This window comes from Gouania willdenowi, chromosome 15 (assembly GCF_900634775.1).
Source record: "Gouania willdenowi chromosome 15, fGouWil2.1, whole genome shotgun sequence".
NCBI lineage: Eukaryota > Metazoa > Chordata > Actinopteri > Blenniiformes > Gobiesocidae > Gouania > Gouania willdenowi.
The window spans coordinates 30,140,276-30,158,678 of NC_041058.1; the positions used below are offsets into that span (position 1 = coordinate 30,140,276).

Here is an 18,403-nt window from a genome sequence, read left to right on the forward strand (position 1 = left end):
CTGTCAGAAACCGTCTCAAGGAAGCTCATCTGCATTCTCGTCATCCTCATCGGGGTCTCGACCTGATTGCAGTTCTTCATCGTAACCTACTTGAGTGGGCAAATGCTCACATTCAATGATGTCTGGTACATTGGAGAGGTGTTATCTTCACAGATTAATCCTGGTTTGCTGATGTCAACGTTGTGGATGGAGTGGCCCATGGTGGCAGTGGGGTTATGGTATGGGCAGGTTTACGATATGGGCAGGCGTATGTTTTGGACAACGAACACAGGGACAGTGAATAGATCCTGAGGCCTATTGTTGTGCCATTCATCCGTGACCACCATGGGATGTTGCAGCATGATAATGCACACCCTCGTTGCAAGGATCTGTACACAATTCCTGGAAGCTGAAAACATCCCAGTTCTTGAATGGCCAGCATACATGTCACCCATTGAGCATGTTTGGGATACTCTGGATCGGCGTATATGACAGCGTGTTCCAGTTCCTGCCAATATGTGTGTGTGTATCTATGCATTTACTAACCAACACTGTCCCCTCAAAAAGTGATCCTTTAACTACTAAAAGAATTTACTTACTGTATAAACTAACATTCCAACAATACTTAACCTTATCTCCTAAAATTGGTGTCTATAATCTGACAATATTATTCTTTTTCAATGATGCAACAGCATTCATTAGAATAGACTCAACCCAGCGTATCCGTTTCTTACCTTCAGCACCGCAACTTGACAATCATGGCAGAAACTTCCTGGATGATAGAAACAAAAACACTTTTAAATACTGAGCAACACTGATCTGACTATGGTTGGATGCAATCCTTTGATTTACTCTATAGGATCTTTGTCTGATGGATTGACCAAAATCGGTCTGTAACTCATTTGTATGTTTACAAATTTCAAAGAAAGCCTGTGGCGATATGTTAATGTGTGTAGTTTTAATTGTCCTGTACGTTTTAAGATGGCAGATGCAGTAAAGAGCTTCTACTCTCTACTCATGGCATCTTTAATGTGGGAGAGTTAGCTCAAATCTATGGTACATCTAAAAAAAATTGAATATCATGAATTTTGGGTTTTCATTGTCTGTAAGCCATAATCATCAAAATTTCAAGAAATAAAGCCATGAAATATTTCACTCTATGTGTCATGAGTCTATATCATATATGGGTTTGACTTTCTGAAATGAGTGACCAAAAATATTAAACCTTTTGATGATATTCGATTTTTTTTGATGTACCTGTAGCAGCTACACTGCAGTCAGAACATCAGTATAAATAACCACTAGCTGTCAGTATTAACAAGTCATGCAAAGGATCTTGGGGATTAGAAGAATAAAGTTAATAAGTGCTACAAGAGAGATCAATCACCGGCTAACAGGTGCTATTGATCAATGAAAACAACAGATTTGTATTCATGGGTATTTCCTGAGTGTTTTTTTTTTTTTTACAGTTAGTTGAATACATTTTTGGTTTCAGGAAGAAAGCTGAAAAAATATATGCACATCCATCTTCAGACTTGTTCCTTTTTTTCAGGGTCGCGGGGATCTGCCGGTGCCTATCTCCTGTGCTAGGCAGGGGTGCACCCTGGAAAGAGCACCAGTCCATCGCAGGGCAACACAGACAGACAACCACTCAGCTCTCATTCACTCGTATGGGTAATTTAGAGACTTCAATGAACCTAACAGTCATGTTTTTGGTTTGTGGGAAGAAGTACCCGGAGGAAACCTACGCAGCACGGGGAGAACATGGAAATTCCACACAAAAAGGACCCAAGTGTCCACCCCAAGGCTTGAACCCAAGACCTTTTTGCTGTGAGGTGTATATGCTAACCACTATTCCACCGTGCTGTAACAGTGAATCGAAAGGCAGTTAAAAATCGATTTGAAGGTATCACGGTTGAGTCGCAGCACTTTTTTTAAACAGCAAAGGGCGCTATCTATTTATCCTTCTCTTGTAGGCGTAGGTGGTGGGCAGAATCTGCTACTACTTTCTTTCTGGCCGCCTTCTACTCTTAAACATGTTCATAAAAGACTCCTTACCCCTTTAGCACCAAAACAATATCTGTAATATTACGTGAATATCTGTAAAAGTCACATTTTTCTATTAGTTCTGTCTGCTAGCATAGCATCTCTTCTTCACTGCAAGAATATCTGCATGCCAACCGACCACTGGGTTACCAGCGCCCTCTGCTGTTCCAAACAAATATCTGACGTAAATACAGTGCAATGACTGTTTTTTTTTTTTTTTAAATCCAATTGTTAAGGCACAAAAAACATTTTTAGTTGCACTTTTAAAAAGAAAAAGAACTATTTTGTATTTTTGCATTGTTTACTATGGAACCAAAATTTAAATTAATAGGCTTCTTCTTCATTTGTATTATTCCTTTATTTATTTCATTCAAGATTTATTTTTAGTTCAATTGCATTGTTTTGAATAGTTTATCAACAAATTATTTTGACAATGAAAAATAAAAGGAAAATAGGACATTATTTTCTAGTTTTTTTCCCAAAAAAAATAAAGGAATATTTTTCAGTCATCATTTTTCTACAGTCCCATTTTGTAAAATAAACCGTGAGAGAATCGTATCGTGAACCCAGTATCGCGAATCGAATCGTATCGGGAGTTGAGTGAATCATTACATCCCTCCACCGTGCACCTTGCACATTGAACAATTCATTTTAAAATTCACAAAAACTTAAATTACTGAATACGTTTCCAAAGTTACATCCTATAGAAAAACACCACACACCACTTTGGAAAAGCAATCATCTTCTTCCACACAGTCTTTTATTTGTAAATAATAAAAATGAACTCTTGAATATAAAACATACACATCAGTAGAGCCACATCTGTTATACAAACAAGAATTGTTGCAGTGAATACTTTGACTTTCAGATCAGTGGTTTGGGATTGGGGAACAGAGCTGTAAACAATCAGTATTCCTGATGTAATACTGACAAAGGAAAGGGCAGCCGGCCAAACTGCCAGGAGGATTCAACGGAAACGTCTGCAAAATATACGTTTGCAAAACCAGATGACTTATTGGCTTTAGAAGTCCAGTCCAAACCAATAGGAATCAACAGGACAGGAGGGCGTTTAGGGAGAAGGCTTTCCAATTGTTCTGCTATATTCTGCAACTGTGACAAAAATAAATGACTATCTGCGCCTCCTATTAGACAAACACCGCTCAGCGGCTTGGGCGCCTGGATGAATTTTTTTTTCAGGAAGATAAAAAGGAATGTTTGTGTGTCAGCAATGTTTAGTTTGTTCTTAACTGAAGTTCAAGAAGCTCATCCTGATTAGTATGTACAAGGTGTGCATGTGAGTCTGTGACGAGTGCACAGATACACTCTGCTTATATTCATATATATCTTTATATTCTCTGTCGAACTCAAAATGATACTTCTTATACATTTAGCTGTTATACACACATTCTCTATCTCTGTCTCTAGCCTTAACTGCGGTAAACTACAGTCCAGCCTACATCCTCAGATATGCCAGGGGCTCGCGTACAAACAGTACTACAGAACAGCACCGTTGTTCAAGGGGTTCAAAGAAAAGCTAAAACAAAGACTTTTTGAAAGATTTTTGAAAACGTCCTATTATGCATGTTTTGACCCACAATGGTAGGTGTGGCCTGGGTGGAGTTGTTCTCCCGCTATTGGTCCGCTCCTCTAAGGGGCCAGGGATGGCTTGGCTTTTCTCTGTTTGTATTCATATTCAGTACGAGCAAACTGTACAAGAACATGCAACATACAAGCTGGCCTAAAAGTATGTGGAACTAACACACATAAATCTAATATTTTTTTCTGTTTTAGTTTTTTGAGAATTGTTCCATAATTTGTTTCCTTGATTTGATTTTACAAAAAAAGTTTGAGAACATAACAAAAAGAAACTAAACAAAACAAACAAAATGAAAGAAACATGCATGCAGCTTGGGCCGGGACGGCAAAGGAGTGGGGTGTGTGACCCCGAGTCATGCTGCTACCTCCTACCAGGGAGTTTGAGTGGGCTGAGGTATGTTTGGGACAAAGAGAAGAAGGAAAAGGAAGATTAGTTTCAAGAAGTTTTTTTCCAGAGCAAATGTGATCTAACCATTATCTTAGGTGTACCAAAACAATCTTCACCTTAGTGCTGCCGTACTAATCTCTTAGACAGAATAAAAAGGGTTTTAATGAAAAAGAAAGGGTTTGTGAGAATTTGGCCTCTTTTTTTAATCCCTGTTTGTTCAGACGGGGAAAAGTTATTCGCCTTTATTCATATGGGATCTAACTTTCCTTGTGCTTCCTTATGTTCCTCACTGAAAGGCTATAGAATGTGCGCGTGCATGTGCAGATTCCCTTTCATCCAATGTCTCCAAACTGCCCATCGTACTCTTCTGTGACACATTTACTAGGGTAGCACCTTTAGAGACAACAGCCAACCATCAGACAGTAGTTTCACCTCTACCCTCTAAGTTCCACTCTGATTGGACGGAGGCCTGCAAGGTGGAGAACTCCACTCTGATTCCACACTCTGTGAAAGGTTGTACATAAAACATGGAGAAACTTGAGAGAAAGTGGGGCCAAAAGCTCCAATGCTGCAGCTCAGGGGTGAAACTAAAGAAAGCAAAGCTCTGAAATCAAAGAGGGAGGAAGGAGGAGGAAGAGGGAAAGGTATGAGACATGATTGTCAGACTCCAGCTAAGCTTTGATTGGCTAGTTCTGTCCCTCCCTCGCTCTTTTCCTCTATCATTCCCTGTCTCTCATCTGGCGTTTCATTGGTTGATCTTGGGCTCCTTGTTGTCACCTCTTCTCAGTTGCAGTCCAGTAGCTATGGTCCTATATCTTTTCCATTAAGGGTTATTGGGAGGTGGAAGGTGGTCACCATGCGGTCACTATGACCGAATGCCTGGCGGCGGTCCTGAGCTGTCCAGCGACGTCTGAGAGGCTAGCCGCGTGAGAGGAGCTAACGTTGGGTCCACCAATGAGGAAGGCGGAAACAGTTTGTACCAGCCAATCACCGTGCTAGTGAGGTCCAGCTCCTCCAATAAGATCTGTGCTACACCCATAAAACATTTATGGTCCAATCGGCCGTAGTCGCCCCATACTATGACCTGGAGAAAAGAGAAATACATGGGATTAGGGGTTATTGCCCTTAAAGAGTAACTCAACCACAAAGACCACTTATTTTCTGCTGAAACAAATGTAGTTGGCATGAGGTAGTGTTGCTGATTGATTCTTGTTCAACTCGACTCTTTTGTCAAAGATTTAAATTTGGCATATTTTGTGACTGTCCGCCTCTGGGTTGAAAGCCAACTATTACAATTGAATGTTGCTATTGGCTGAAAATAGTGGTTTGTGACGTTTTGGTTTATTTATTTGTCTGCATATGTTGTTGAAAGTTAACATTACAAGAAGTGCAATCTTTTAAAGAAAGCAATGCGTTTACGTTACTTCTCACACCACTGTTTGCCCCGCCCCTCCAATAAAAACGAGCACCTGTGGACTCTGCAATCTGTAGCAAGTAGGTTGGATTATGAGATGATGAGTAGGTAGTTAGCATAGCATAGATTCTCAATAAATGTTATTAGTATAGACTGGGTGTGTCCTAACCACTCAAGGAGCCTCGCCCACAATCAAAGCTTATTTTGAATTTCACCCCATGAGCACTTCAGCCATAACCAGGGGTTAAGTTACTTTTAAAACTGTAAGGGTTCTGCTGTCGACATGGTTTCAAAAAGATAAAGAATCATTTTAATGACAGAACATCGTTGCAAGGACTTTATATTTATAATTCTGAAAAGCTGTTAAGAGAAGCAGAAATGATTTAAAGAAATAAAAAAACAGTAAGCCATTTGAGAAAAGATTCACCCCTAGACAAAGAGGTCATTAATATCTAAAAAAAACCACCACTACAACCACACACAAGCTAGTGAGCTAATCATATATACACATTAAGAAGCACAGAGGCTCTTATGATAAAGCCACTCCTGCTTGTTGGTTTTTTTATGCTTTTCAAATATAATATTCCACAATCAGCAGCCAAAATCCCTGCTGGGTGCTAAAGATAATGCAGGTGGGCCATTTGATTTCTTTGGCAAAAAAGTATACAAAACAAGAAACCTATGCTTTGTAATATTTTTTGAATATTATTTAGTTGAGTAGTTTTAAAGGGAACATGGTACTGTACTCACATAAAGGTCAGATTCATTATTAAAGAACCTTAAAACTGAGCGCAGAAAAATGTTGGATACATGTCAAGTTTGAACCACAGCTCCCTGGTTTGGAATTTAAGAAGTTTGGATTGGTGCTCTTTCAACTGTCTTTAAAAATCAAGATATGGGTAAGAAAATTAAAAAAAAGTTTGTACTTTGTGGATTTTTAACATAAAATGTTTACTGTGCTTTCAAAGAGTTTTCCTTACCTGAAGCACCTTTCCCTGGGGACTCTCTTCAAAGAGCAGGTGCTGCTGGTAAAGTGGCTCCAGGGTTTTTCGTGCAATCTTGGTTTTCTTTTTGGCTTTACATGTCCCATTATCCAGCAGGTACACCTTCACATAGGGAGCTAGGAACCAATTCACAAGGATGGGAGAAAATATTACACTTGTGTCTTTACAAGACCACACATTTACACCCAAATAACAACACAAACAAATAATCATTTTTGACTTCACAAATTTCTCAAATTAAAAATGTAACCTAAGATAATAAAGGTTACTTTGGCAGGGCGAAACCATTCAAAAGTTAAAATAAACATAAGATACTGTCAATTCGTTGCAGAAGTTAAAGCAAGAAAATTATACACTTTATACTTATTCAGCTGCTGTTTTCTCTGAAAAGTAAAAGTGTATCTTAAACGTGATAATACAAATATCAACTTCAACCTAGGGAGAAACATGGCTAATTGATGTTTTCATGTACAAACACATGAGTGGTTAGAAGCAGTTTGAGGTGTGAGGTGAGCGTGTTACCTGGGAGGGATTTGGAGCCTGGTTTAGGGGTAAGGCCTCGTGCCCTGATCACCTCTACCTCCAGCTGACCTTTTTTATCCATCAAACCAATCTGAACATCACCTGCATACACATAAAAGACACACTCACATAAATGATTTACAACCAAGGCAAAGAAAGCTGAAGAAACAACACATTTGTTATTTTGGGACACAAGTAGTCTAAGGACATCCGTCCATTTGAGAGACAGCGAGAACTAAAAGTAGCTTCTTTTTTTCACTGCCATTTGCAGGTTTTTCCTGCCATTCGCCACTTTTTCATGGCATGCAGCGCATTGTCCCAGAGTGTCCCACATTGTCACAAAGTGTCACGAAATGTCCCACATTGTGACAGTGTCCTCAATTGTCCAGAATGTCCTGATTTATCCCAGTGTCCCACATCGTCCAAGAGTGTCCTAAATTGTTGCAGAGTCGCAAATTGTCCCAGATTGTCCCAGTGTCCCACATTGTCCATTTTAGTAAAACAGAACCTACTAAGGTGTCTCCAATTTTCCATATATATATATGTGAATATGTGATGACTCACCCATAGCAGGTGTTGCGAGGGTTTGCCGACCCACCAGCTGACCAGGGCCCAACCCATCGAGGAAGTCACTGAACTGACTGTCAGCCCCCAACCGCATCCCTGAGAAGATTAAACTGACACACAAACATAAAGTCATTCTCTGTTTTCTTCACAGTTTGTCCCGTGGTCCTGAAATAAAACAGTGTACTACTAACATGTTGGGGCTAAACTGTATGAATGAAAAATGTAGTACATGTGTTTTTAATGTTCATTCATGTATTAAGTCAGAGAAACATGTCCTATATAGAACCTAGAGCTTTATTTCTATTTTTCTTCAGTTGGTGGATTAGAAAATAATGCAATATTTGCAATGTTTTCATGGTTTTCATCAGGACAGAAGATCTTTAAAGAAAATATTTCCAGTTGCATTATGAAGAATGTTAATAATTACCATTCAGTCCTCAGCTGTGCTGGATGTGTAGATATACGTAATACAACCATTACAATCCTAACGTACAGCATGTCTATGCACTCTAGAGGTGAAGTATACAGTTTTTTTTACTTGTGATGGATGTGGAAAACATAGTTGTGGGGCTTGAGTATAAAGAATGATATACTGTAGATACTGTTGTTTCACAGTAACTAGTCAGTTTTTATAAGCAGTAAATCCAGAGGAAAACCATACGTACTTCCCCTCAGAACTGTAGCTGTTCATGCTGCCGTCCGTTGACTCTCGGCTAGCCTGACGGTTCATGGCCGAGCCTCCACGGGGGAATTCCACTGCCATGCCTGTCTCTACACTCCTCTGGATACTGCTACCAGCCTTTGACACCTTTTTTCCTGCAGATGCTTCTAGGACAAGCACAAAACCAAGATGTTGAGCCAATGGTCATTGAAAATGTTTTTAGTGTTGTGAGTCATCAGCCATAGATTGTTGTACATTCCCCAAATCAGGAGCTGTAGTGCTATTTAAAATAAAGCAGCACAGGGGTCGGCAACCTCTAAAACCAAAGTGCAATAATAGGAAAATAATTTGGAAATGAATGTGGAGGGAAAATGAGGAACTCTCCCACAGCAGGTACCAGATGCGTTTGTCCAGCTATGCTCCCTGAGAAGAATCAAGTCTTTTGACGAAATACGAAGAAATAAAGTCTTCCTTCATTTGCCAATTAATTTAGTTTTACAATTACCAATTAATCAGAATTACACTATGCTCTCAACATACACCAACATCACAGAACACCACAACTAAAAACCAACTTGCATCATGTTCAAGCTTGAATGGGCAACTATGATCTCAGTTTTCTTGATTCTGAGAGGAGGGAAAAAAAAACATTCAGATGTCTTTATAACCAGATAAACCTTGAGTGGGGATATGAAACAGCTGCTGTACAGACTGCAGGAAGAATCCTTTATAGTGCATTACTAATTTGCTCTATTTTCCGGATTCTTTCCAGTTAGAGTCTGCTCTGCTGTTTCCATCCATCCATCCATCCATTTTCGGACCCGCTTCTTCCTGTTTTCAGGGTCGAGGGGGTCAGCTGGTGCCTATCTCCAGCTCTCAATAGGCGTCAGGTGGGGGTACACCCTGAACAGGCAGTGCTGTTTCCAATGTTTTTATAATGTTAAGTCCAAACACAAACAGTTGTAATGGGGAAGTGGTTTGAAGGGATAGCTGGGTTCTTGGTCTTATCGGCTCACTTGGGGGCTCTGGGGTTTTGGGCGGGTTACACTGTTGTTGCTTAGTGACAGCTATTGTTGTGACAGAACAAACAGCACAATCACACTTGGAAGCACACACCTACTCCCTCTGTTCACTCTTATCTTTATATATAGTATTTGCGGATTGGGATTTTGGGCCTGATTATTATTTCTACACGTGTATGTTGCTACACTATTACAGCAGATTTATATATTTCAGCCTTCAAAAAATAACACAATGCCCCCTCTATAGTAAGGCATAAACAAAGGAAGTGATTTGTGACTGCTTTGTGTTTCATTAAAAAAAAAGAGAGGGTTCAGAGCAGGTTCTTTTGACTACAAACCACTGGAGTGACAAAACCAAAGCTGGTACCATCTGTGACGGCTGGTTCCACACCACAGGCTTACTGAGGCTCAGACAGAACTGGCTTGGGTTGCCGACCCTTGATGTAAAGCTTCCCATGCAAACAAGTATCCCACAGTGACATCACCGATACTTTCATTCAATCTGGTACAAAAAAGATTTGTTTTGCTTTTATTGGTCATGTAATTTAGAAATAACAGTCACCTGGGTTACTGGGTCATGAGGTCACTGCAGGATCATTTTTTTTTTAACTACAAAAGCTGCTTTTACCAGCTGAAAAACTTTCCAAGGGTGTAGCAGGTTCATAGGGTTGAGGAAATCATAGAATATGCATTCAATCTAAAAGGGATGGTTCAGTTCCTTTTCAAAGCCTGCTTTTATGTGTCCTGTTACATTCAGGTTGAGTTTTATACAGTGACTAACATGCAGCAGCTGCATCAGCTAACGCTAGTAGTGAAGGATACTCCAGCAGGCTTCGGACAGACCTGAACCAGCCTCCGGTGTTAAAGGTGAAGGAGGAGAGTGAAGAAGGGAAGCATGCCAAAGACACAATTCAGGGAGGCGTGGGGACGTTCATCATTCTGGTGGAATTCTTTTTCTCATAACTTCTGTCTTCGTCGTACGTGTGTGTAAAAGTGTGTAAATACAAAAATAAGTCTGCTTTTAAATAATGTCTTACATATTACTGTGCTCTAAGGGCCTGTACTACAAAGCTAGATAATTATATCATGGATTTATCTCCGTTAGCAGGCTTCACCTAACCAAACATTGTCCGTCAGACAGAAGCTGTCCTACGAATCTTGATTACGACTCACTAAGTTAAGCGAGTTGATTTCAGGCAGGCTACGTGCGTGCTTTTGTGACAGAGGTAGAGATTACAGCGTCAGACCAATCAGAATCACGGAGGAACTGGAGAGAAACTTACGTCACAATTGAAAAATAATTCCTAAAAATTTGAAGAATTGAAATCAATAATTCAGACCAAAAACAACACTGTTGCTGCAGTAAAAGCAGCAAGGAATTAATGCAGTAATTGATGAGTGTTAATGATTAAATTAATGAAAGTTTAAATGGAGAATAAACAGACACTGATGAGTTTCACTTTTACCTTGTCTGTGGCTCTGATGCTGCGTTCATACAGCTCAGCCTACATCATAAGGTGGAATATATCTATATTTTATATTATCTTACAGGACTGAGTCACTCTGCATCACCACAGAATACAAGAATGAATGAATTCATTAATTAATTAATTTATCGGTCTGAAAGTGCCCAACGCACACAGGTTTTATCAGCTGACTAATATAGGTCAGTCCATCATTTAAAAATCTATGCTTCCTGTAGGATGTCATTGGTAAATTAAAGGATAAATATTCTCTCTCCTGTCAACGTCACATCAGATCCACTCAGAGACTTGCTCACAATGATCCTCTGTTTATTGGACAGGTCGTTTTCTAAAAGAACTAATTGGTCAGGAGGCGGGACTTTAGTACTCGCTTAGATCCTAGCCAGAACAATACCTGGTCCTGACCAGGTTAGTCGTTTAGCCTAAATTACCATGGTGATTTAGTCCCGCAAGATGTTAGCCAGCTTTGTTGTCCAGCACATACTGATTAAATCCAGGAAGTCAGCGTGATAAGAGGAAATCTAGCTTTGTAGTATAGGCCCTAAAGGTCTTGTGTGGACTGCTGATTATTGAGTGTTATGTATGACTGCGGATATATGACTGAGCATGACTCAGTGAAAAAGCATCCTGTAGCTAACTATCCGCCTTTAGCTTTACCTTTCTGTCTGTCCACCGTCTTATTACCCGCCGCCTCTGAAATTACACACAACATTTCCAATAAACAACACTGCTATCACAATGGACGAGATGGGCCACACAACACTTTATCCAGATTCCTCAGGGATGAGCAATTGTTGGATTACTTGTGTGGGTACATGTGACTGTGAAATCACAAACAGCACACAAGATGAAGATGTATCTAACATGTATATAAAAAAGCAGCCTTTTCTGTCATATGTAGCCGCTGAGTACCCCCATCACTCCATTAGTATCAACAATAGCTTATATGTGTTAACTTTTACAGTTTACTCTGATTTAGAACAAATCTTTTGTCACTTCCAGTAAGTACTAGGGATGTAACAATTCACTCCACTCCCGATACGATTCACAATACTGGGTTCACGATACAATTTATTTTACAAAATGGGACTGTAGAAAAATGATGACTGAAAAATATTCCTTTATTTTTTTTGGGAAAAAAAAACTAGAAAATAGTGTACTATTTTCCTTTTATTTTTCATTGTCAAAAGAATCCCTTGATAAACTATTCAAAACAATGCAATTTAACTAAAAATAAATCTTTAATGAAATAAATAAAGGAATAATACAAATGAAGAAGAAGCCTATTAATTTAAATTGTGGTTCTATAGTAAACAATGCAAAACTGCATAATAGTTCTTTTTCTTTTTAAAAGTGCAACTGAAAATGTATTTTGTGCCTTAACAATTGGACTTTAAAAAAAAAAAAACAGTCATTGCCCTGTATTTACGTCAGATATTTGTTTGGACCAGCAGAGGGCGGTGGTAACCCAGTGGTCGGTTGGCATGCAGATATTCTTGCAGTGAAGGAGAGATGCTATGCGCTAGCAGACAGAGCTAATAGAAAAACGTGACTTTTACAGATATTCACGTAATATTACAGATATTCTTTTGGTGCTAAAGGGGTAAGGAATAATTTATGAACATGTTTAAGAGTAGAAGGCGGCCAGAAAGAAAGTAGTAGCAGATTCCGCCCGCCACCTAGGATTCTGGACAAGAGAAGGAATGAATAAATAGCACCCTCTGCTGTTTAAAAAAGTACTGCGATTCAATTTTCAGAGTATCGATGTGAACCGTGGTACCTATGAATCGATTTTTAACTGCCTTACGATTAATCATTACATCCCTTGTAAGTACAGGTATGCTTTTACCCCTGACATTCTAAGACAAAATATCATTGTCTTCAAAAGTGGAACTAGTAAAAATAAGTAATGAATTTTGTTCTACATATCTTATATTTGTAAATACATTTGGTTAAATATTTGGTAATTTGATAATCTTCAACATACTGTATTAGGAAGGATTTTGTAGAAAAATAAGTTGTTGTTTTTTTTCAACTGATGTCGTTTAATGTAGAGGGCTGGAAAAACCTTCTGGTTGACACACACAGTAACTCAAGTAGGATCTAAAAATACTAATGTTGGAAATAAATTCATAAAGGATTCCAAGTAACCGATGCAACATGTTCAAGTATCGCTAGGTAATTGAACAAGTTGCCTGGTTATGAATAAATAAACAAATAAAATAAGATAATTTAATTGCCTAGTTGAGACCCACTGAAATATAGGATGATTAAAGAAACACGTTTGACTTTTTTGTGCTCTGCACTTTCCACCAAAACTTTCTGCCGGCAGAGCATAAAAACTAGCTTCATCTCAAATACTTTTTTGTATTGTGTTGTTAAAATCACTTATTGAACAATCTATCATAGATAAGAGGTGTCAAACTCATGTAAGAAAAAGCTTCCCATGAGACCCCTCCCTGCTTTTATAGCTAATAAAGGTTCTTGTGCCAAAGTTTCTTCTGCTTAAGACACATACGAATGGTCCAGCGTTCAGCACTAGTGATCTACCAAATCACTAAAATGTGATATTATTACTACAAGTGACCAGTAGGGATACCACATCAATGACAGCAGTGGTCACTAATGTTAGCGAGGTCAATACACATATTTCAAAGCCATTTTCCTCACATCCATCCATCATTCTAATGGTGGAAACCAATCCTTGGTTAAATGAGCTTAACTAAAACATTTGTTGTTCTAATCATATGCAGGCAGACTTAAATATAGTTGATGAGGGTAAATATTTGGGAAGTGAAAGTTACACCATAAATCACACAATGTATTTAAATAAAGAAATATTGTCAGAATGTTAATGTTGAGTACTGTTGGGCTCTGTCTAACTTGTCCCTCAGTGTTTTGTCTGACCTGTTTGACTGAGCTGTGACGTGCTCCGACTCCTCCTCGATGGCAGGATGGAAACCACGCGTTGGCTTAGGCTTGAACGCCGCTTTTTGATCCCGCCCCCCAGGCTCCCGAGGGCTGTGTCTGATTGGCTGCCATCGGCGTGGTCCATACCATAGATCTCTCCACTCACACTGGTGCTCTTCAACATGTGGCGTCCTGACGCCCGCATGGCTCGGCTGATCATCAAAAATGATGGCATACTGTCAGTGAATAGTTGCGTGTGTGTGTGTGCGTGTGTATGTGTGTGTGCACCTGAAGCGTCCTCTGGGTCTCTCTGACTGGATGGACATGTAGCTGGTGCTACTGATGCGTGAGGCACTGCTGGTTCTAGAAATGGCTGACACATCGCTGACATCACTGTCCGAGGACTTATGGGAAACATTTTCACTACTCCTCCTCTGGTCCTTATAGAGCTGCAGAAATCACATGGTACAAACCAATAAAAAAACATCTACTGTCAACAAACTTCATATTTGACTTTATTTCATAGACTTTCACTTTTTGTTGTCTGTATTATTCAGACGTGCGGCCATTGCAGACAAAGTCTCGTCTGTAATGGCTGCATTTCAGACCATGGAGACGCCGCGAGACGTATAGACGTTAACCTAACCACTAGGAACAAAGCCCAAAACCATGCAGGCAGACCTGCTAATAGCGTATCATGTTTTTCTGTAGTCTGTGCCTTCTCTCTCTCTTTTCCGATTCAGGTGTCTTGATTAGAATCAGAATCATAATCAACTTTATTGACCAAGAGTGTATGAATACACACGAGGAATTTGTCTTGGTGACCTGTGCTCTCTCAGATAGTGTAACATTAAATAATAACAATCAACTAGAATAAAGAAAAATAAATAAAAAAAAGAAGTATAAACATAAATATAAGAGTAGTTAGACTAATATGTGCAAACTAAATAAAATAAGATAATAATAATAATAATAATAATAATAATAATAATAACAATAATAATAATAATAATAATAATAATAATAACAAAATAAAATAAAAATACAATAATAATAATAAGATAATAGTGCAGTAGTGCATTGATGAGTAGTGCAGGTGAACATTTGAATGAAAATATTATGTCCATGAACATTCACAGTGACAGGTTGATCCAGGGTTGTTATGTTTAGTTCCAGGTTATTTTACAGTAACAGAAACAGGTCTGACACTCTATGACTGTTTAGTGTTGATCACAGTGACAGCCTGGGGGATGAAATAGTTTTTATGGTGGGTTGTTTTGGCGTACAGTGATCTGTAGCGTCTTCCTGAGGGGAGGAGTTTAAACAGATTGTGTGCAGGGTGTGAGGGGTCTGCAGTGATGCTACCTGCCCGTTTCCTGACCCTGGACAGGTATAAGTCTTGGATGGAGGGCAGATCAACACCAATGATCTTTTCTACAGTCCTGATTATCCTTTGTAGTCTGTGTCTGTCTAGTTTGGTTGTAGATCCAAACCAGACAGTGATGGAGGTGCACAGAACAGACTGAATGATGGAGGTGTAGAACATTATCAGCAGCTCCTGGGGCAGGTTAAACTTCCTCAGCTGATGCAGGAAGTACATCCTCTGCTGTGCCTTTTTCCTGGTTGTGTCTATGTGGGAGGTCCACTTCAGGTCCTGTGAGATTGTGGATCCCAGGAACCTGAAGGAGTCCACGGTAGCCACTTTGCTATTCAGAATGGTAAGGGGGGTGAGTGGGGGGGATTTCTCCTGAAGTCCACTGTCATCTCCACAGTCTTGATCGGGTTCAGTTCCAGATGGTTCTGACTGCACCAGAGAGCCAGCTGTTCCACCTCCCGTCTGAAGACAGACTCGTCCCCATCCCTGATGAGACCGATGATGGTGGTGTCGTCGGCAAACTTCAGGAGTTTCACAGAGGGGTCCCCTGAGGTGCAGTCATTGGTGTAGAGGGAGAATAGAAGTGGGGAGAGAACACACCCCTGAGGGGCGCTAGTGCTGAGTGACCGGGTGCTGGATGTGATGCTTCCCAGCCTTACTTGCTGCTTCCTGTCAGATAGGAAGCTGGTGATCCACTGACAGGTGGAGGCCGGCACTGTGAGCTGGGTGAGTTTCTGGTGAAGGATGTCCGGGATGATGGTGTTGAACGCAGAGCTGAAATCCACAAACAGGATCCTAGCGTAGGTCCCTGGGGTGTCGAGGTGACCCAGAGTTTATGGATAGACTCAGAGTTTGTTAACCCTCCTTTATGGAATACTCCTCTGTTCTGTTGGTCATTCTGTACTTTTTTTTTTTTTAACATACTATAATTATATACTGTATCTTTATACTCAATAATCCTGTAAATACAATATTTCCTCAGTCAGGCCAAATTTTTCATTGACAAGGACAATGTTTCAAAACATCTGATTTTAACTTAATCTAAATCTAACAATAACACAAGCAAGTATGTAAGCAATGAGACAAATCAGATTATCACTAAAAGACCCAGTTTGAGAGCAAAATGCACAAAATCTAAATCCTTAAGAAATAAGAATAATTATATTTTAAATACTAAACTTAATACACATTAAACAACTCATACACATATACCTAATAAATCAAATAAGCAGACACAATAGACCCCTAAATGATAAATGATAATAAATAAATACATACTCTTGTATGTAATTTATATTGCTTTAAATCAGCAGTAAATGTCACCTTTAACTAACTACAATAAATTGATTGTTTTCTAAAATGTAAACCATCTTCTAATTAAAATAATACTATTAGATGTAAACTTATAAATGTCCTCCTGCATGTATATGTCTTTATCTCTTGATGAGCTCATGTGTTTGACGCTGACAATCACAAATGTCTTACGTATCGTAGCAGAAGAAGACACATGGCCAGCCATGCACAAGGCCAAAGGGAGGAGGGACCAGATAACAAGATGGAACAAAAATGCTGAGAAAAACTCCGTTCAACGCTGGAAGGGAGCCAACCCTGAGGCCCACAGCTGTGTATGAGATGAGTGCCTGTTTTCCTACTGACTTGATATTGTTGTTGATTCATTTCTGTTCATCTGTAATAAATTGATGGATTGATTCAGCAAAGCAAAACCTCTGACTATGTCTCTCTGAATGCAATCTCAGGTATTGAACAAGAGAGTATCTTCATAAACTCTAACAATACTTATTATTTCAAACTTGTGTTTCTTAGAAAATGTGTGCTCTGAGTCTCAAGTTCTAATTCAATACTTCTAGAAATATTGTTGGACAACCTTAGACAACTTTTAAAGTTGTGACCTCATCTTTAAAAATGTCCCGAACCTAAAAAAAAAAACTAAAGTGCATTGGTTTAATCAATAAAACCTGACTATTACTTTGTGCCCCGTCAGATCTCACATTTACACATGTTGGTGTTGTTAATACACAATCAATCACAAGAATACATGATAGGTCTAAAGCTGAATGATAAAACTTTGTTACTAAATTGTCTCTTTGGACTCATTTATCCTAACTTTTAGCCTATTGTTTAAGTATGTGTAATTTCCCTTAAGATGTCAGTGTTTTAACACATTGTGCTGTGTCATCCGGTTCCTTGGACATTATAACATTATTCCTAAGAACACCACAAACACTACAGTGGATGGATTTTGAAATTTCACTGACCAAGAACCAAGACTAAGTTAAATTGATGATCCCTCCTTCAAATGTACAGTATTTCCTATTTGGTAAATGTAGGAAACTATTTTCTTGTTCATTACTCATACTGTCTGCTTTCCTTCTGTATCGGTATCAGTTATCACCCACCTCCCGTTTGTTCTTAAGGGTTCGATCCACGTCCTGCTGACTTGAGGCGGTGGCTGACGCCCGGTTGGACTGAACCCTCATCTGCAGCTGACGAACACGCTCCTCTGCTACGAGAGCTGCACAAAACACAGGAAGCATGAACTACTGCTCTGTAAAACACTATCATGCATGGACCCCTGGAAAACACATTTAAATCCACAACATCTTTACTTGTGGCAAAAGCAGCAGCATGAAGCAAGTAGGGATGTTCCAATAAAAGACTTAAGAGTGATTCATAATTCTATATCAGGAACATTTCTGAGGAAAAGCTTTGGTATTGACCATGATCTACTGAATAATAAACCACTAGACAGAGTAAAAGCAGCTTTTCAGGCTTAGCCCCTAAATAAAATGTAAAGAAGCATTTTTTGTTAAGTATCCCAATCAGGGTTGGGGTCAACTACGGTATAATTGTAATCACATAATTGATAACTCATTACAATTATGACATAATTGTAGTTGTAATTGTAAAAATGTGTTGCTGTTATAATCTTAGTTGAATTATAATTCAGTTCGGATAATTAACTTTGTAATTGTAATTGGCATGGAAATTTAATAAATGCTGTCATTAACAATTTAATTGAACGCAAACTTGAGTAAAACACAATCACCAGAAATATTCATACCAATCCTTTCATTGATTAGGAACCCTACCAAGGTAACCAACAGATGAAAAACTAACTGGATGATAGATTAGGTTTTTTTTTTCAATGTATTTTACATCTGATTTAAGATATGGGTCAAAATATAATGTTCTGATTGAGTGCAAAGATTTGACTTTTTAACCTGGGTCTTTAGGAAGAGAGCAGCTGTGTTTGACACTTCTGTGGATTTGAACTGTGACATTCTGCTGTAAATAAACTGCTGACATCACACTTTCACTGAGTTTTGGTTCTACCATCATGAAATGGAAACGCTACATTTTCACTGTATATTATAAAACTTTTTTTTCCAAAACATTTTTATTGATTGCATTTTC

At 39.0% G+C, this 18,403-nt stretch overlaps 1 protein-coding gene across 24 annotated transcripts in view; it reads right to left on the reverse strand.

Annotated features, from left to right (window-relative positions):
* Positions 1-2,766: 2,766 nt before the first annotated feature.
* Positions 2,767-18,403, reverse strand: part of rims1a (regulating synaptic membrane exocytosis 1a) — a 151,270-nt gene continuing 135,633 nt past the window's right edge. For 18 of the 24 annotated variants that reach the window (XM_028469292.1, XM_028469293.1, XM_028469311.1 and 15 more), the window contains 9 exons: positions 17,386-17,501; positions 13,882-14,042; positions 13,591-13,805; positions 11,341-11,376; positions 8,182-8,344; positions 7,514-7,626; positions 6,950-7,051; positions 6,404-6,543; positions 2,767-5,093 (listed from right to left, as the gene is read on the reverse strand). In XM_028469292.1, coding sequence (XP_028325093.1) covers positions 4,875-5,093; positions 6,404-6,543; positions 6,950-7,051; positions 7,514-7,626; positions 8,182-8,344; positions 11,341-11,376; positions 13,591-13,805; positions 13,882-14,042; positions 17,386-17,501 — 1,265 coding nt within the window. In that variant the 3' untranslated portion in view covers positions 2,767-4,874. The remainder of the gene's footprint in view (positions 5,094-6,403; positions 6,544-6,949; positions 7,052-7,513; positions 7,627-8,181; positions 8,345-11,340; positions 11,377-13,590; positions 13,806-13,881; positions 14,043-17,385; positions 17,502-18,403) is intronic. The other 6 variants (XM_028469313.1, XM_028469314.1, XM_028469312.1 and 3 more) reach the window with 3 other exon arrangements.